The 20,433-nt window shown below is 40.0% G+C and overlaps 1 protein-coding gene across 2 annotated transcripts in view; it reads left to right on the top strand.

Annotated features, from left to right (window-relative positions):
* The first annotated feature begins 507 nt into the window (after positions 1-507).
* Positions 508-20,433, top strand: part of Pcsk1 (proprotein convertase subtilisin/kexin type 1) — a 46,526-nt gene continuing 26,600 nt past the window's right edge. Inside the window, exons 1-7 of one of the 2 annotated variants that reach the window (XM_008827977.3) lie at positions 508-878; positions 3,911-4,015; positions 7,209-7,319; positions 9,201-9,347; positions 11,321-11,397; positions 16,931-17,019; positions 20,145-20,317. In XM_008827977.3, the coding sequence (XP_008826199.1) occupies positions 699-878; positions 3,911-4,015; positions 7,209-7,319; positions 9,201-9,347; positions 11,321-11,397; positions 16,931-17,019; positions 20,145-20,317 (882 nt within the window). In that variant the 5' untranslated portion in view covers positions 508-698. The remainder of the gene's footprint in view (positions 879-3,910; positions 4,016-7,208; positions 7,320-9,200; positions 9,348-11,320; positions 11,398-16,930; positions 17,020-20,144; positions 20,318-20,433) is intronic. The other variant, XM_029561071.1, reaches the window with a different exon arrangement.

Below are 20,433 nucleotides of genomic sequence, written 5' to 3'. Positions count from 1 at the left end.
GAATCAGGGCAGTAGGTAGCTTCCCTCCTCTGCCCTCTAACCCCCTGCCAGATTTAAAAGATCCAAGAGCCTTGTTGTTGCCGTTTATAGCAGGTGCTGATACCCAACGGGTCACTCTAAGAATCCTTCCCTCACTCCCGACCCCCATGCATATGCACACGAAATAATGAAGTAAACATACAGAAAATAGATGGAAAGGAGAGGAAGTGCGCTGCGCTGCCAGCTTTGGGTTCTTGGTCGCACTTCTCTTTGAGGAATGAAGATGTTTCTCATAGCTACAGTATTTATGTGCCGACAGCAGAATTAACTGATCCCAACAAACAGTTCCTTCCTTTTCTCAATCCTTCGCTGCTTATTTTAGTCTCTTTTCCACCCCGCCGGGAATACCATCCAGATCTTAGTCCAGGTAGATCTGACGTCAAGAGATGGCTTTCGTCGATTTGACGTGTAAACACTCATTTCTATTCTGGTTGGGGAAGGCTGGGGCTCCACTCAGCCCGGAGACCAAAGCGCTTCACTGAGCGCTCGCCGCCACCCAGCCTCCCCTCGCGCGCCTCCCAGCTCTTCCCAGAGCAACTGGGAGCTAGGAGTGGTTCAGAGCTCCGGGGTGGGAAGGTCGAGTCTAGCTGGCCTTTCTCTGGGCTCGCTTCTTTTCTCTATCAGGCCTTTCCACTTGTGTGAAAGCGAGTGTGTGAGCCATGAAGCAAATAGGTTGGACTCTGCAGTGCACTGCTTTCGCCCTCTTTTGCGCCTGGTTTGCACCGAACAGCGTAAAAGCCAAGAGGCAGTTTGTCAATGAATGGGCGGCGGAGATCCCCGGGGGTCCAGAAGCAGCCTCTGCCATCGCCGAGGAGCTGGGCTATGACCTTTTGGGCCAGGTAAGAGTTTCCACTTTGAAGAAACTTTCTGGGGCTCGAGGGAACTGGTGGGACTGCAGTACGGTCTCCCAAGTGGGAGCCTCAGATGACACTTTCCTGCGCTCAGTGGGCAAACAGCTAGGAGCATCTCCGGCTCTCCGCCTCTGGCGCGCTTTTAGAAGAAAATGCTTGCATTATTTACTGTTTGGGATGAGCGCCGCCAGGCTGGAAGAAGCCGCTGCAGCTGAGTACAGCTTATTCTCACTGGGGTCCACTCTAGGATTGAAGTCCGTTCCGGCGAGGTTTGGCCAAATAAAAATCCCTCCAGGTTTGTTCAGGGAACTTAAGATGCACCCAGCCTCTCGCCAACCAAGAGCTCGGCAGGAGAGGCTGTGCGTTGGGTCCCCGGGGACTCTGGCTGCCTGTGTCCAGAGCAGGCGCTTTCCTTCTTCCAATATGGCAGCATCAGATCTAAGTACTGATGTAAGTGGCCAGGCAGGCTTGGAGATGTACGCCCGCGGCCTTTGGGGACACGCCCAGAGCTTGGAGAAAATGCCAATTGCTGGACTGACGACTCCGAGTTTGGTGGGGGGTGGGGGTGGTGCAGGGTGATCGCAGACGCTGTCAGGGGACTACATAACAGAAAGACTCCAGCACCTCTGTGGCTGGGGGAGTTTCGGGTTTTCACTGGGAACTTGTGAAGTCAGAGCTTCATAACTTTGCTTGCCCAGTGCCTGGGCAGGGTAAAGCTGCCGAAATTGTCTGTGGCTAAAGGATCTGTTTCGATTTTGTTCCTCAACCAGGAGCGTAATCATTTCCCAGGGGTTTCAGATTATGAGAGAAACTGTTGTCTACCCAAGTGTGTGCTGATTGACTGGTTGGGAGGGGCGCACAGAGGCATTGGTGCGAGCCTGCTTGGCACAGCGATCTCAAGGGACCCCAGAGGGTGTGATTTCTAATCTGGAGCTTTCCTTTCTCTTGACGCAGAGTTAACCCCTCGCCCCCAGCCTGGGAAGTCAATCTACAGCTAAGCGGGGGAGGAGGGAGTTGTAAAACATTTTGGCGCGTTTTCTATTCTGGAGGTGGTGATTGAGATGCCTCTGAAGTCACGGATGAGTAATCAGCGTGGGCGTTGGCGATTCCATACATCAAATCCGCTGGGGAATACGCCTTCTCTAGCTAGAGGCTTCATTTTTTTTCCAACTTCGTGAGCCAAACTGTCTTTGAAATGCTCTGAAGGAAACTCAGTATCCCAATTAAATTTCCAGTGCCCCAATAGTAGGCTGAGCCTTTTTCACAGTTTGAGGCGCTGTGTTAGGGGCTGAGGAATAAAAGGAAGAGAGAGAGACGCTCTCAAGGAATTCAGAATCTAGAGGAGAGTGGCTTTGAAACAAATGGTGGTACCGGAATGCAATTTCTACAATAATAGAAGTTGTCATTTGAGGTTCAAAACAGTATTTTTTGATAGAAGGAAAAAGGGTAGAAGGGAATTGGGGAGGAGTGAAGGAAAGTTACCTAAAGGAGGAAGCATCTACACATGCTATAGGAAGATCAGAGGTGGCCAGGATATGGTGAGACTAGAGGAGGCACTCCAGGCATAGGAAATAGCTTCTGAGAAACAGAGACACGGAACTGATAAAGCTGATAAATCTGGTAACTGTGTCAATTTCTGGGCATTTGGGGACCAAAAGAGCAGTAGCTGGAATTATATTGGTGGGTATCTCAGGCACCATGGAAATCCTATGTCTTAGAAAGGAGTATTTGGTCCTGTATCCTCTGGGCAGCTTGATGATTGTGTGACTGGGCGAGAAGGAAAAACAAACAAACAAACCATTAAATGCTCTTCTTTTTTTCTCATGTGTTAACCTCAGACATATGTCCAAACCTAGACCACTCTGCATGAAAATAACATAAATCCAAAGAGTAATAAAATAATAAATCAGTGTTCTTGGTAGACTTTTTAGGATAGAGATGACATACATAGTCTTAAGAATAATTTAGAAATTACCATCTATATTGGCATATGATTTACAGCGTCCTTCTAAACATTTCTAGTTTAAATGGAATTACTAACAAATGATTTTAGAAAATAATTATTTGTAAAAGACTGATACTGCTTTTGTAGTTCAACTTATTTTCCTTTTGGTTCAGCATTCCTGAAATCACACTACTTTAGCACCAGTATCCTAAACTATAATAGCCTTCCGATAAAGCTGGGACGGGGAGAAACAAGGAGCAAACTAGTGGACACGAGAAACAGAGCTATGTAACCATGATCTTTCCCTTTGGCTTTTGATACCTCTCCTCAGTTCCATCAACTGCTTGCAGTAGATTCACTCCCTAAGCCTCTGTTCTTGAGCTAAGGCTAAGCATTTCTACTAAAAGCAATTCTCTGGGTGATTAGAACCAGCTATTTAAAAAACATGTTTCTACATGTTGTCAATTGTTCATATCTTAATTTTAAAAATATAGGGTGTCTAAAGGTTTTGGTAATTTCGTATTTTGTATTGTTTTTTGTAAAAGAACATTAGTTTAAAAGAATATTGAACATAGTTTTGTATGAAGCAGAGGTGTTGATAGCCACCCAGAAAAGTACACATACCCTAAGGCAGGACACCTATCCTAAATACAGCATAATCCTTCTTGAAAGATTGAACTAATGGAAAATTGAATTACCAATAATAGCTGGAAATATTTATCACTATTGATTCTAACATCTTTTGTCAACAATACCTTGTTTTAGCTGAATATGGCAGTAATAATTGATAAATCCAAAATGCCATTATATATGTAGTCCAATGTCTACATATATAATGTTTTCATGCAAGAAAACACAAGGTATGTCTTCTAAAGGCTATGGAACAGAAGCATCACTGTGAATCCATTTAAGCTGAGTGTCCATCTGTGCCTTCCTCCTGAAGAAAAAAATTATCTTCAAGGAATCAGGATTGGGTTCAATAAAAGACAGTTTTTTTCTGTGTTAGTTGGCTTTGTGAACTACTCTGAATATACATGTTGGAGAAAGTAAATAGTTATTTTGATTTCTTTAATAGATTGGATCACTTGAAAATCACTACTTATTCAAACACAAAAACCATCCCCGAAGGTCTCGAAGAAGTGCTCTTCATATCACTAAGAGATTGTCTGATGATGATCGTGTAAGTGTGCATTTGTCCTCAGCTACTACCCTGACTTACCGCTTTTTCTATGAATTCCAACAGGAGCAGAGCATTTTACATTTATGACTCTTTTGTATTGTTATCATTAATTGCTTATCTTTACTGTTTATCAGTTCTTTCTATGGAATTATAATTGTACATAATACATTTGGTTTTGATTAACTGAGCTAACTAAAATTAATTATATACATATGCACTTTGATTATATGTGGCATGTATTTACATTTCTAAAGTCCTGATTTTTTTTAATGCTGAAAATCATGGGCAGCACTAATGACAAATTTGACAATGTAATTGGTCAACAGTCTTTTATTATATGCTGTATGCTAAAGATGATATGCTCTTTCTTGAAAGCCTTGAATTAGCAGAAAATTTAAAGATCACTTTAACAGCAACCCAACGATGCTAAAGAGGTATATGGCCCTTGTTTTCAATAAGGCTTCAGTGTCACTGAAAAGCTTTCCACCATTTTCACTACTAGAAACATGCCAGTATTCATGAGACTACTATAAATTCCGTTCCTTACAAGGTAAATGTTTCCACAGCTGCTGTTATTGTTTGGCATAAACTATATCAGTAATATCTCTCTTTGCATCCTGGTTTGTTCATGAGTATTTGGCAACAGCAGGAAATTTCCGGGATCAATATAGGTAAATAGGGTGAAGACAATTTGAATGCATATTTAATATAGTTATTGATTTTCAAAATCAATTTTCAAAGTCAGAAAATATATCAATAGAAAAGACTGAAAACATTAGGAGTGTTCAAATATTCATACACAGTGTTGCTTGCCTTAGTCAAGTTCTCATGACTATACCATTCTTAGAGGAATTAATGCTAGTTGGCCTAAGGCCTGCATATATAATTAATATTACTTAGGACAGTGAGAAAAACAAAATACTGTCTTAACTTTGGGAAGGGGGTGGAGATGGTAACAGAAAGGTGTCAATAATAAAGCAGTTGAAAGTATATGAAATATGTGAATGAAATACTTTGTAGTAGTTTGTTTTGCTCTTCTACTGATAGATTTTGAAAAATAAGTCAAATTGTGAGGATAGTGAAATATTGGGCCTTGGACTCCAGGGTTCAAACATACCGGAATGCTGCTGTATATAACAAAGAACAGAAAATCTGAAGCTCATATAAGCCCATTGCTATGTCAACTTAGGGCTAGATGTGGAGGACCAAATCAGAGGCCATGAACCTCTTAAAAACATTTTCTTGTTTAGTAACATTTTATCTTAACCCCTCAAAGGTAGAGGGCTCATTATTTGTGGGATCTGAAAAGTAGGCCAGCTTCCAGTACCCTGACTGAGCTTGGTCCTTGGACAAAGCAAGAGAGAGAATTTCTTCTCAGCCTGAAATACATGCCCAACATTAAGGTACAAGGAAGCCAAACTGATGTCCCTTCTCATCTTCATGGAAGACACTGGATGGAACGGAGTATTCCAACTATTCTTAAAGTACCTGGAGATACTCAAAGTGTCTCATGAAAAGGAACAGATGGCTTGGTTATAGTCTTTGGCTATCTCCTTGATAAATTTTGGGGAAATATCAAGGCATTACAAAAGGCTAATAATTTACTGCCTAATGAAATGTCATAAAAGGAGTTTATATAATCCTGTGAAAAATAAGTAAGTCCTGTGAAAAGCTCCAGGATAGTTTTATTTTAGGAAACATCTTAAAGCCATAGAAACCTGCAGTGAACAAGATCATCTTCCCAGATGCCAAGTACTATTTACAACTCAGTATCTGATAACTGTTATACATATAAGAAGACACCTCCGATTTTCCCTTTAGTCTGCTCTTCTAGAGATTAATATGCGATTCTAGTTAATCATAACATTAATCATAACATGGCTTCCTACAATTGAATGTTTACAAAGTGCCTCTTCTATTCCATTTTTAAAATTGCTCTTGATTTTTCATTTTTTTTGCTCTTTTTTGATGGGGGATAATATTCTTTCAAATAAGCCCTGTGAAATGCATCAAAAAGCCTATCTTTACAGACTACTGAAATCTCCAACTATAAGTGACTGTCTCCCACAAGGATTAGTATTGTGTCCCCTAGCAGCCTGCTTCCAAAGACCAAGTCAGATTTCAAGCAATATGTTCCAAGCAGTATAGTATTTTAAGCCAAAACAATTAAACATGAAGATACAAGCACTTTAAAATAAATTATAGTGGCTAATTTCTGGCTCTCAAGTCCCAGTGTTTATAATTGGTTTGCAATACATTTCTAATTGAAAATTCAGGGCATTCCTAGTGGATGGCTTTGTCCTTCAGCTGGAAATTATTTTTCAGTTTTTATTTTTGGATCTGACTCATTAGGACTTTCATTAGCTATATCCCACCTCACACTGGACTGTTATCTCATAGACAAGAGAAAAGCTGTGTTTAGTGCAGGAAATAGTCATATTACCCAGCAAAATAAGAGTACAGCATTATCTCATAATTATTATAAGTACAAGAAAGCACTGCATCCTCTCAGGGCTCAACTATAATAGGATTATACCAGAGATGTGGGCCAGGTAATTTTTGTATTGTCAGATCTGTTTGCATAATGCATGAGGCTGAATTAATGGCAGGTGTGCCTGGTCAGTAACGCTCATTTATCACCTGGGATCTTGAATCTGTTTCTCATATTAAATACTGTTAGGCAGGAGGCTGAAACATGGGGGAGCCAGAGTTTCAAATCTGCAGACACAGCACCATTCTTGTAACATTTGCAATTCCACCATTTGGATGTAAAAATTAAGCAACAAGAGCATGATAACTGCATTCTCTGTGGCCTCTAAGCTTGTTGACTCATTCTGTGAAAATGGACAAATTTTCATCCTTGGAACTTCGGTATGAAAATGCATATTACAGCCCATTTTCTGATGGAAGCAGGCTGCACTTTTACTTCTACTGTAACCACAGTGTAAATAATCTGAGGGAGTCATCACTTCACTGACTGCTTTTCCTCCCCCTAAAGATACACTTTACTGTAATAGAGGGAACATTTGTCTTCTCAGTGGGCAACCCCTTCTCCCTGTGCTGAGAGTTTGAGCTGTGGTCAGGCAAAAGCGTTGTGAAGCTGTCTGAAATCTGAGTCCTGGATCTAGAGGAAGGATGATTATACACAAGTAGAGGCTTGAGTTTGATTTTCTTATTATAAAAATCCTTGTAGGTGATATGGGCCGAACAGCAGTATGAAAAGGAGAGAAGGAAACGTTCAGTTCTAAGAGACTCAGCATTAAACCTCTTCAATGATCCAATGTGGAATCAGCAGTGGTACTTGGTAAGTACTTAAAGGACTGTGCAGGACCTGGGTTCTTTATATTGTTACATCATCTACACAGTGGATTTGTCTGTCTATCCATGAATCTGATACAGAATTTGGCAGAGGCTTGTGCTATCTAGAGTATAGATGATGGCACATTCCTGGCATGGAACTTTTGTTTTACTGAGTGAGTTACCTAAAACAAATATTTGTCTGTTACTGCTCCTTGGTTTTTGCCTTCTTAACTGATACAAGTGTAGAAGAATCATGTCTTTCCAGGTTAGAGGTTTCAAAAACGGTACTCATGATTAAAATAACTTATGGTGGGAATTTGCTCTTGAGAACTTTCTAAATACTCAAAGTATATAGTTAATGTGACTAGTACTATACAGCTCTGAATGACAATTCCTACATGCTTCAGACAGGCATCTTTGAATGAGGCTAAGAGAAGAGATGCTAGGAAAATTTATTTGTAACTATCTAGACTTGCAAACCATTGTTCTTTTAAGATGTTTACTAAATCTTTATTGCTGTATGGGTACTGAGAGAAGTTGGACACATTCCTGCTTGCCTTCAAGGTATTCTCTGCTTTAATGTTAAGTTTCTATAATAGAGACATATGCTATTAATAGGAGGGTTTGTTGTTGGGGATAATATAAAAGATGATTTTCACAACTACAGACTAAGGCTTAGACAGTACATTGTACATTAGATAGGAAAGGCTATGAGTTCCTCTTCCTGTTCTTTTAAGCTAAGCAAGCAATTACAGCAGAAAACATGAGTCAACTAACACCTGTTGTGCGTTTACTATTCTAGATAAATTCTAAATTCTATACTGAATGTTTGATATGAATTAACTCATTAACTTACCAATATTTTACAAATATGATTATTACTAATTATGCTCATTTAACACATGAAGCAACAGAGACACTGGCAACTTGAATAATTTACTAACTCAGATAGCTTCTGGTAGTGGTGCCATAATTCATGGCCCTGGAGGCATTCTGAACAACCACACTCTATAATCACTCCTGCAGTTGACATAGTGATCTTCTTCTCTGCCTTTGGCCAACAAAAAGTTTGTGTGGTCCCAACTGCCTGTGATTCAACTTCACAATTGCCTGATACATCCCTACCACACTTTATGGAAAGCATCAACAAGGAACAGTCCATTCGTGGACATTTTTTATTGTGGTTACTTATAAATGTCTTGTTGACACCTTCACCGGGTACCTGGTATTCTGCTATGTATCTCACTTGCTTAGAAATGTGCCTGTGTCTGTGTTATCTTGTTGCTTGGCTCTTCTGTACAGTCTTATATACTGTAACTATCAGAAAAAATACCTGATAAGGAAAACCCCAAATACCTTTTATAGATAATTCCTCACTAAATTACTCATACATGGAAAAGGCCAGTTAAAAATGTGGTTTCTGGTAAGACTACAGTCTCCTGAGACTTGCAGGTTCTTATTTTTCTCTTAGGAGAAAATATCTACAGTATCCATGAATGATGAGGGCTCAGTGTGGCAAGGAAGGCTCAGGACTTTTGGAGAATATTAAACATATGCCACCAAATAAAGCTTCAATTAGAAAAGCTTGAGCTTGCTATTATAAGTGGGAAAACATTGGAGATGAAACTCTTTAAATCCATGTAGTTCAAAGAGAAGAGACTTCAGGTAATTCAAATTCTCATGACTTTCCACTGGAACAACCAGATAAGCATCTGATGGGTCATTTGGCAGCACCTTCAGCTTTTTGTTTAGGTTTTACCCATCTGCCTTCCTCTAAATAACTGGGTGACCCGAGGAAAAAGAAAGATGATCTCTAGGTTGGAAGTTAAATACGTGGTTAAGCAAGAAAATCGCTTTACCGATGTGTCTCGATTTTCTTCACCAGCAAGACACCAGAATGACAGCAGCCCTGCCCAAGCTGGATCTTCATGTGATACCTGTTTGGCAAAAGGGTATTACAGGCAAAGGAGTTGTTATTACCGTACTGGATGATGGACTGGAGTGGAATCACACAGACATTTATGCCAACTATGTGAGTCTGAGCGGTCCTATATCTGTGCTGTGTCTTAAGGAGCTGTCTCTGCAGACATACCAGGCGTTGCTTCCTTTGAAACAGGGGGTTGCTACTTTGGGGTCAGCCACTAAGATGTTGGACAAGGCTTTCTTTGCTTTGCCTTCCTATCAGCCTGTGTAAACTTGTTTTGTACCAGTAGGTATTAGTGAAGTTCAGTGAGGTCAAGGATTACACATAGCAAGATGTGCTAGGGAAGTAGGGAAGGTGATTGTATTTTCTTCTGAAAGAATATTTCATTGGGGGCTGGAATGATGGCTCAGAAATTAAGACTGTTTGCTCTTGCAGATGACTCGGGTTTAATTCGTAGCACCAGCATAGCTGATAACAACTGTCCTTAGCTCCAGTTCCAGGGGATCTGATGCCCTCTTCTGTGGGAATTGCATGCATGTGGTACACTTATGTACATGCAGACAAAGCGCTTATTTATGTAAATTTTATGTATTTTATTAAACACTCATATAAATAAATTTTATTTGAGGTGGGTGGGCATTGTAGTGAATGTCTTTAATCCCAGCACTCCTGAGAGGCAGAGGCAAGCAGACCTCTGTGAGACTGAGGTTAACCTGGTCTACACAGTGAGTTGTAGGCCAACTGGGGCTACAGGGAGGCTCTGTCCAAAAAAAAAAAGCAAAAAATAAATATGTAAAAATATTTTATGTGTAAGAGTGTTTTGACTGCATGTCTGGTTGTGTACTATGTGCACTCAGTGCCCACAGGGCCAGAAGAGGGCATCAGAATGCCCAGAACTAGAGTTATAGATGGGTGTGAAATACCACATGAATGCTGGGAACCAAAACCAGATCCTCTGCAAGAGCAGCAAATGCTCTTAACCACTGAACCATCTCTCCAGCTCACCAATGAAATTATTAAAACTCATTCAAACTGTGAGCCACTCTGCATTTACAGCAGAAAAGCATCAAATCAAGCTTGATGTCTGAGATCATGTTACAGTTATCTTCTCTTATTCTTATGGGTCAGTATTCCTACATTGCAAAGTTACATGAATATGATTCCCTCCATGCAAATTCAAGGTGAATACCATAGTAAAAAATGCCACATCAAGAAAGAATGACTTTACTAGAAATGGGAAAATAAATAATTGAATTTCATGTGCTTAATTATTTATGAAGTTTATAGTAGAGCATGAACTCTATAATGTATTTATTGTTTTGGTTTTTCAGGGGATGGAATTTCTTCCATCAAATTATTCTTTATCTTTCCTGTGTCCTTTTCACCCACCCAAAGTTCTCCAGCTACAGCTTAAAGCTGAAGGACAAGGAAAAAGGAAAGGTAGACAAGAAATGAAGAAATGGCCCTGGTAAAAATCAAGAATTATTGAAAGATACAGGATACAGGAAATAGTGGTAATGGAGTTCCTAGGTCAGAGAGACTTAAGCATAGCAATAAGATCAGAAAAGAGGAGAGGGTGGGACATGGAAAGTTATCTTAAATTTCAAGTACCTCTTCAGTAATGGAATTTCATGATTTCTTACCATTCCTAAGCACTCTGAAAGAATCCATCATGGACTTCAGCCCCACCTCACAGCCATTTCTTTGCATCTATGGTAGTAAAGAGATGTGTGTCACCACATTGAGAATTAGCCCTGGAACTCAAGTTATTCCATTTCTCTGGGCCCACATTTTTCTTTTTTGAAAAATGAGACAACTGAACCTAGACATTCTGACTTTTTGTAGCTTTGCAAACATCTGTGAACTATGGGTTTAGTGCAGTAATTGAGTGAGAGGGCTAACTTTGCTCTCATCATCACTGCCTGGTTTGTGGATAAAATAAATGGTCAGTGACTAGGCTGAACGCTGAAATGCAGGCTTTGGAGCTGTCTGCGAGGAGGGGAAGAGACTGTGGTGAAGGCTCGGGAAATGCTTCATTTTTATGACATTTCACTGGGGTTTTTTTTTTGTTGCCTTTTTAGGACCCAGAGGCTAGCTATGATTTCAACGATAATGATCATGATCCATTTCCCCGCTATGATCCCACAAATGAAAACAAGTGAGTAAATGTGCATTTTGGAGGAATAAAGTTCTTTACAATGCTTTTATCTTGTTTGAGAGAATTATATTATAAATTTGGTGTACATTTAAGCTCTTAGTTAATGTAACTGCATCCCACCCACACCTTGATATTTTGTTCTTTTAAAACAGAAAACTATTTTCATATTCCTTTTAATTTAAAGAAGCATATTTAATTAAATTTCTTATATTATAGAAGTCTCATTCTTATATCATAAAATTAGCCCCTCAGGGATTGATGAACACTTGTAGTTTAGGAAGATTGTTAGGGATATAGTAGATATACATTTTAAGCACCCTTTTCCCTTACCAATTCTTCTATGAATCTTTTACTACTAAAAGATGGCATGCTTGATATTAATCATGAAAAAGAAACGTATAAATAAATTCATGTGAGAAAGTCTCAACACCCAACAACTTTTTATTGTGGAAACAACCATGCTCAGCAGTTCCCCATGAAGGGCATGGCCAGTCCACAGACAAGAGAAATACAGCTGAGGCCTGACTCCCACCTTTGATATTCTCCAAGGGCTGAAGCAATTAGGAGCCTGCAAAAAGAGAAAGGAGAGGCCCTGACTCCTGCACTAACACCTTCCCAGGTATAAGGGAGGCCAGGAGTTGGTCCTTCCAAAACTGGAGGCCAAAGAAAGACTCAGAAGCTACAGAGTTCTATCTCCTCTCTTAGCTCCCAAAAAACTGTATAGATGTGTAGTCTTAAATTATCCACGCCCATGTGACCACTCACCTTTTTTTATACTAATATTTCTCACAAACTTCAAGGAGACATTCAAACTTTCCTGCACATTTTCTATACCTAGAAGACACTTGCATCAAAATAGATAAAATCCAAGGCCAAAACAGGGCCTGTGGCTATAAAAGGGGATGGGAAAAGCTCGGGCAACTGAAGGAGCCTCATGGAATGTGAGTACTTCTCTTTCCTCTCTAGGTTGCTGTGTCTTGGCCTATTAACTAATTTGTGTTGGTAAAGTTTCCTTCCCAAGCCCTCAATTTCAGAACTCCTGCATGGTTGGTGTAATAAAGGTGACTTAAACTTAAGGTTCTTTCTTTCTTTAGATGATTTTCTAACTTCCAGAAAGTCAGTACACCCCAAGAGACCAAACCATATAGATGTCGCCTTAAAGCCATGTGTCTGTTTCTTCCTTTCAGAGAAGGGAAGGTTCTGTAGGGTTCATATGCTACTTCATCTAGTACCACTTACTTCTTCAAGGGTTTGAATAAAGGAGTTAACTGAAAATATTCCTTGGAAATTAAGACATTCTAGTAGCAATGCAGTAGAAATCGCTGGTGCAGTCCTTGGAGGAAAATGGGAATGTCTTGAGAATAACATCAAGGTTCACCGACAAACTGCTAGACATATTTCTGGGTCAGGATAGTGCAGAAACAGCAGGAACACCTGGTCTGTTGGAGCGTGGCCTTGCCCTGTTGCCCTGGCTGGCAGCTGTGGCTTTGTCAATACTGGTATGGAGGGGGTAATCTTAGAGAAGTTGCTCACTTTTCTTTGACTCCCCTTTTTTCTTGCTTGTCACCTAATTTAAATGCTAAGACACCTGGCCCCTATATTTCTGAAAGAAACTTCTTGAGGAACAGTTGTTACCTTCTTCGAATGGTGTAAAATCAACTTTCATTGTACCTCTGATTAAGACTGAGAACATAGTGAGGCTGTGGAGACTTACTAGAGGAGACAGTATACCTCTAGCCCATATAGATCTTAGGGTCTGGCTGAAGGATACAATGTGGGAGGATAATTTGTATAGTGGAACTCTACAGTTTCTCTGTTCATGAGGAGGGCTCAGACCTCATGCGAGTCATATTTCTATTACTGTAACAAATACAGGTAAATCAACTTAAAAAGAAAAAAGGTTTCTTTTGGCTTACAATTTTACAGGTTTCAGTCCCTGCTGATTTTTGGACCTGTGGTGAGGAAATACATCAAGGTGGGGAGTATGTGGTGGTGCTGCTCACTGGCAACAGTAAGCAATCAGAGAGGATGAGACCAACATTCCACAATCACGTTTTTAAAAATTATTTTTTAATATTTTATTATTTTTATTTTATGTGTATGAGTGCATTACCTGCAGGTATGTGAGTGCACCCGTGTCTTGCAATGCCACAGAAGTCAGAAGAGGGCTTCGGATTCCCCTGGAACTGGAGTTAAGGATGGTTCGTAGCCACCATGTGGATGCTGGGAATCGAACCCGGGTCCTCCATAAGAGCAGTCGGTGCTCTTAACTGTTGAGCCATCTCTCCAGTCCTCAACAATCACTTTTAAGGGCATGCCCCTGATTACATAAAGTCTCCCACTAGGCCCTACTTCTTAAAGGCTCCATTGCCTTCCAGTAGTAGGGGACAACCCTTTAACACATGGGGAAGGCAGTCAAGATCCAAGCTGTAACAGATCTTCTGCCCTGTCCCGAAGAAGGGACATTTCACAGTAAAACATCTGTAATAGCTCTAAAGCCCCATATAATGTTATTTATGTTTAGCCTGAGAACTCTGAGTATCTAGAGTATTGCCCACTGTGGACCAAATGGCATAGAGTTAACATAGCATGAGTCTAACAGTTAAGAGCAGTTTAGGAGCCAGGTTTACATTAAATTTAAGCTCTTCCACTTATACTTGAGTGAACAAAGACATTGTGTATGTGTTTAGATTTCAACATATTTTGAAAAGGAATATTTTATATAATTGTATTATTATTATGGGAATTGTATGACTATATGTGCATATATCTATATATATAAATGTAGATGGCTTGGATATTGATATATACAAATATTAAATAAGTGTTTACTGAGATGATACATTGATGATGATAATAACAATGACAGTGCTGCTGCTGCTGATGGTCAAAGCTTCTCATTAGCTACAAGATGTACTTATTTCAGTGAGAAATCAGCATGGCAAGAACAATGTCTTTTAATAAGAACAGAAGTAGGAGTGTGCATTTTCTCAACCAGTTCAGAATCTGCTATTTGAAAATGGCACAAAGAGCAAAAATTTCTTGACTATCAACCACAGAGTTAGTGGAGACATAATAAAAAACTGAGTTAGCCTTCAAGCACATTGTCAGACATGAATCCCTTAAGTTTAGAAAATGAAAGGTCCCATTTTGTTAACCTGCATAGCAATTTGAGGCCTATTAGCTCCTAATTCCAAGGGCATTATCTCTCTAAACTACCTTATTGCTGCTCTTCTTGATTACTATGTAATTGAAACTAATAGAAACCACATTTGAATGTCCCTCTGAATATCAAAAGAGGAATCATGAAATGATAAAATCTTAAAAGCACAGGTTACTCTTACTATTAAGCTAGTATAAATCTATATTCAATATTTCAACACCAATTACAGATTACTTTTCTAGATAAATGGCATGCATGACATGAGTACTTTAACCAAAATCATAGTCTTTAAACTATCTGTGAAATATGCTTTTTAAATCAATTTGTTTAATGCCAGTTACTACTATTGTTGTTGTAAGTTAGTAGAGGTTTTGAATTTTTTTTAATCAAAGTCCTTGATTTAAGGGGGAAAAAACCCTACAGATCTATGACTATGAGACACGAGTTGATGAAGTCTTTCCTTTACTCAGTTTGTAATGGGCAGTGAGGGAAGAGAAGGAAGACAGATGAATAACAGTTACTATCACATGACATCATTCACCTAGAGAAAGACATGATATCAGGGATGTTGTGGACAGGTGGAGATGGTTGGATTAAGCTGGAGACTCACTTTTCTTTTGATATCCCAGGTCCTTGTTTCCTGTCCTGTATTAACAGAAATAAGGCAGTAGTAACTTCTGGAAGCACACTATTCAGAGAATAACAACAAAATTTCTCTTTCTATAAAGGCAAAGAGGGCTAATTCATCAACAAAACATGAGGGATCTTTCTGTGTTTTGACTTGCATACATTTTTCAGAAAATAGGAAACGTTCAGTTGCAAGTAAAAGAATCTTAACCCAAAATAAAATGAGAATTTAAAAACAGTATCATAAGGGATGATCTACTTTTAGAAATTGCAAGACCCCAGAGTTTGCATAATGCATACTCTGGACACCAACTGCTATTTCTTCTGCTGGTGCTGTTTACCCACTTAGCTTCATTATCTACAGAGTCCTGCATGGCAGCAAGATCCCTCTGATTCGCCTGGAACTTCACAGTCAAGCTTTACAAGAAAGGGTAGAGTTTTCTTCCTCAGAATCAGCCCCAGTGCTTGAAAGCTGACATGGGGAGGCAACCCATTATGGAGAGTACCTCAAGGAGTCATGGAGGGCAGCTCCTTAAATGAAAAACTGCTAGCCTACAAAAAACAAAGCAGATGCCTGTTATATCAAGGAGGTCCTTAAAGTACAACAAATGGCCTTGCTCCGATTTAGAATTCCTGTTTATTATTAACATAAAAGGACAGGAATATCGTTCAAACAAAAGAGATCAGAAGATCATCTTTGAGACTTTGGAAAAAATGAGCAGAATTATTTTTTGACCCAGTAAATTCAGGAATTTTATGTGTCAGGATGGATTACTGAAAGGCAAGGCAATGTTATTTAATGGTGGTTGGTGCTGATGCTGACAGGTAGCCCTTCTCCTGTCCTCCATGTCAGGACATCTATCAGTGGCTCCTGTCCATCACCCACACCACTGTAGCCAGGCGTTTCTTCAATGGAATACATCCATGAATTGGAATCACCTTAACAGGCTTGTCATTTGTTGTTCTTCCTGAGTCAGGCTGGTAGAAGAAAAAAAGAATTAATTTCCCCAGAATTTCAGAATTGATGCCTTAGTGATAAAATTTGGTATGCTTCAGGGATGGATATATCCAATCAAATTCTCTGAAATCATCAACTACCCTCTTTGGCTGATTGCAAAACCAATCTTCTTTGGGCCTCAATCAGAGTTAAGAGTTAGTTTGTAGTGTTCTGAGAAAATTTCAAACTCCTCAGTAACACAAAATCCTCAGGCATTTCAGTGTGATGTGTAGTTGTAGGAGCAGAGGAGGGCTGACATGGAGGACTCTGGTCTGTCATAGTCTACTAAGGCTGGTCCAGGACTATCTAATCAAAGGTCATTCCTAAAGAACAAAGTGAAGAGCCACTTCACTGCACACGTGTAAGGAGCAGAAGACACATCTGTGGCATTATTCCTTAGCTTCGAGTTCTCACAACAGTGTCAGCAGCTACTCTTACTGGGTTCCGAAGATGTGTTCCAAGTGCTCTACACAAACGTCTCAGGAGATTTTCACAATAGTCCTTTGAAGATAAGTAATTGATCCAAGATCACACCATTGGTCAGTGGCAGAAGCCAGGATTTGAACTTATAGGCATTGCCCCCACTATTCATATCCTTCATCTTAACAAATTTTATTTAACTCCAGATAGCAGAAATGCCAGGAAGAAAGCTGGGGAAAAAACTCATATGTCTACATACCATAGGCAAAACAAATGTTTATTCTTAATTATGTTTTATAATTTTTGCTCTTTTAATCAATCTCTAGACATGGGACTAGATGTGCGGGAGAAATTGCCATGCAAGCAAACAATCACAAGTGCGGGGTTGGAGTTGCCTACAATTCCAAGGTTGGAGGTAAGGCAGGCTTGTTCCTGTAGTTTGGGATTTTAGTTGGAGGCTCGTATTGCCTGCTGTAAATGGGGAAAGGGGATTTTCTCCAACCAGAGGAAGAAATGAGTTCCAATCAAAATTTGCTGCGGGACTCAGGAATATGACTTGCAAGCCAATCACTGCGGGACTCAGGAATATGACTTGCAAGCCAATCAGTGAATCTAGATTTCTGGAAGATGGATGGCTGAATACAGCCTATACATCCCTGCAGGAAAAATAATGGAATGTTGAATGACGCTTGAAGTCTAATTTTTTTCTACACTCTGACTTAAAAGGGATAGCTATTGAATGCTTCCTAAGAGAACAGAAGGAGGTGGTAAATTTAGGAAGGCTTTCCCTACCTCTGAATTCTGTAGATAATTTTCATTTATCAGCAAAGAAGAGCTTTTAAAATATTTTTTGAAATATGTTCTCATTACATGAAACAGCCAGCACTACCTTTGATGGCAGGAAAGGACAGTCTTTAGTTGCTTTGTTAAATGTCCTAAGTCCCCCTAGGACAATTGTGGACATTTTAATAAAGAAGCCATTTACAGGAGTTAGAAGGAGTCAACAAAGGACTAATTAGTATAAGCAGAGATTACCTCCCACCTCTAGGCACAAAAGACAAAGGGAAATGGGAGTCAATGGAAAGTAAAGAGAAAAAACTGTAACCACAGAGAGTCACTGGCCTGGAGCTATGGCCTGGCACATGGCAACAGAGCTGCTTCAGGCAGGGAGGATCTAGAGGAGGTGGAGCTCACAAACCACTGCCCTCCCATGTCCACCGCCCTATGGGTGGAGCTCACTAACCACTGCCCTCCCATGTCCACTGCCCTGTGGGTGGAGCTCTCTAACCACTGTCCTCCCATGTCCACCGCCCTATGGGTGGAGCTCACTAACCACTATCCTCCCATGTCCACCACCCCATGGGCAAATGCAGTTGACTTGAAGCCACCGGGAAGGCAGAAGAATTCACTGACACAGCCCGGTTCCAATAGAGAAGGGTGGAGAGCAGAACTGTAGTGATGAAAAGAGAAAACAAAACTTGTCTCTCTCTTTATATTTTCTATCTCAGTCCTTCACAATTATATACTAAACTTTGATCTTAATTTGGTTTCCAAAAGATGTAACCACAAATGATTACTTGTAGAGAATATTAGTACACTAAAACCACCTTAAACTCTACATGAGTACACTTTGAATTTGACTGTTTTAGAAACCAGATAAATATACATTGTGATACAAGCATGCATGCATCTCTAATATAGGACACGCTTAGAGCTTAAGTATCATTCCTGATTCTTTGATACTACCATCTTCAAAGTACTGTGCTGATAATATAGAGAAACTGAAGGCAGAAGTACAGATTATATAATCAAAAAGATTCACAGTTTAAGTTCCTTTAACCAAATAGCTATGGTTTGTGAAGGAATTAGCTGATCCTTCAATGTTTTAGAGAGGAATTACAAACAGATTTCTTAAGGTAACAGAGGAAAGCTGGTAGCAGCACAGAACTGAAACATAAAATTTCTGATTCTTAGCCTACTAAGCTTTGTCATTCACGCCAGTCTTTGGTGGTCCAGTTCCAATATGAATAACTAAAATTTATTAGATAGTCACATCATATGGCACATTATAGGACCTATATTCTGCAGTAGGCAAGATAGATGTGGTCATCATATTTTTAGGGTTCAAATCCAGACTGTCTGCATTCAAGCTGCATGGTTTTGGACAAGCCCCTCACCTTAGTCTATCCACCTACTTAGTACAGAAAATTGCAGCTCTTATCTGCAATGGTAGCTATAGAGAGAGATGAGCTTCTATGTGTAAGGTATGGGGAATAATGACTGTATGTAAAATATCTCCAATGCATGGGAGCTGTTACCATCAACTACATTTTACAGTTGAAGAAAACACACAGAAAGGTTATATTTCTTGCTTAAGATCATACAGCTATTTAAAAACAGAGCTGGGATCTTTTTCTTCCAAATGCTTTTAAAAGTAATTTGTTGTCTTTTAGACAAGGTCTAATGTATGTATCCCAGGTTGGTCTCAAATTTACCGTGTAACCAAGATGACCTTGAATTCCTGATCCTCCTGCCTCCGGCCCCTAAGTGCTGGAACTACAGGTGTGACCGAGCCTGTCCGCAATTCTTTAAAAAAAAAAAATGCATCAGTTTCACTGGCCATGTGAATTACATGCTTTTTCCCCTTGTTACATAATAAATAATAGTGTGAAAATTTATGGCTGTACACGGCACTGAATTATAAAGTAGCTAGAAGCCAGGAATAACAGGTATCTGCCTGTCTTATCCAAATTGCCTTTCCCTTTCTGGCTCTTGAATGCATGAGTCTGATGATGGGTGACAGTCTGTTAGAAAGCACAACTGGCAACCATGTCTGCCTTCTCCTGATGAGAAATGGTCCCCTTTAGGAGTGGAATTCATGGCAATGACTTCATCCTGGAGATTAGTAGGAAGAAAAGGAAGCATGTTCCTTGAAGCATAAAAGAGTGGCCTCTGGGTTATTTTTAATCAACGCTTAGAAACCAGTGTTCTTTCCCTATGCTGGTTTTCTGTTGTGAATGGATCTTTTCTAGCTGCACACCTTCCTATCAAGGCTCTTGTTTGAGAGACTGGGCCACAGCCATTCAAGGCACATAATCAGGAGCACGTGTGTTGAGGAAGGGGCATTTGACATTTTTTTCTCCTTCTAAAAACTCTTCTGTCATTTTGTTGGGATGGTGGAGGGAGGGGAGACATTTTTAATGGACAGCAAGCACGATACTTCCTCTTGTTCAAGATTGCTACTCCCTTTCAAACTCATACTGGGAACAGAACCTTGAATCATACAACAGCTACAAGTCACAGCCGTGTCATAGTACACAATATTGTCTCTAAAGGGCAAGCAAGAAAATTCACAGGGGCACTGACTTGCCCTTTCCCTCTGTGTTGTTAGAAACTGGGTCAGAGGTATTAGAAACATCCAGTGACTACCTTGTTTTTGATTCCTCTGAAAATGCTTGGAGAATGTGAATATTAAAACACTCAATTTTTCTAGATGAATACACTGACATTCTTGCTGTGTTGCTTCTTTGTTTCCCTCAGGCATAAGAATGCTAGATGGCATTGTGACTGATGCTATTGAGGCCAGTTCAATTGGGTTCAATCCTGGCCATGTGGATATTTACAGTGCAAGCTGGGGCCCTAATGATGATGGGAAAACTGTGGAGGGGCCCGGTAGACTAGCCCAGAAGGCTTTTGAATATGGCGTCAAACAGGTGAGATGCTTAACATAGACTCACAGGGGAATATGAGAAGGGAAGGACATTCAGTTATATAGAAAGAAATGAATTTCTTGATAAAATCTCACAATTTTAAAGGCACTTATCTAAGT

Source organism: Nannospalax galili, unplaced genomic scaffold (assembly GCF_000622305.1).
Source record: "Nannospalax galili isolate Female #2095 unplaced genomic scaffold, S.galili_v1.0 scaffold393, whole genome shotgun sequence".
NCBI classification, from domain to species: domain Eukaryota; kingdom Metazoa; phylum Chordata; class Mammalia; order Rodentia; family Spalacidae; genus Nannospalax; species Nannospalax galili.
Note: the sequence above shows the minus strand (reverse complement) of the source record. Positions and strands in the feature narration are given on the sequence as shown.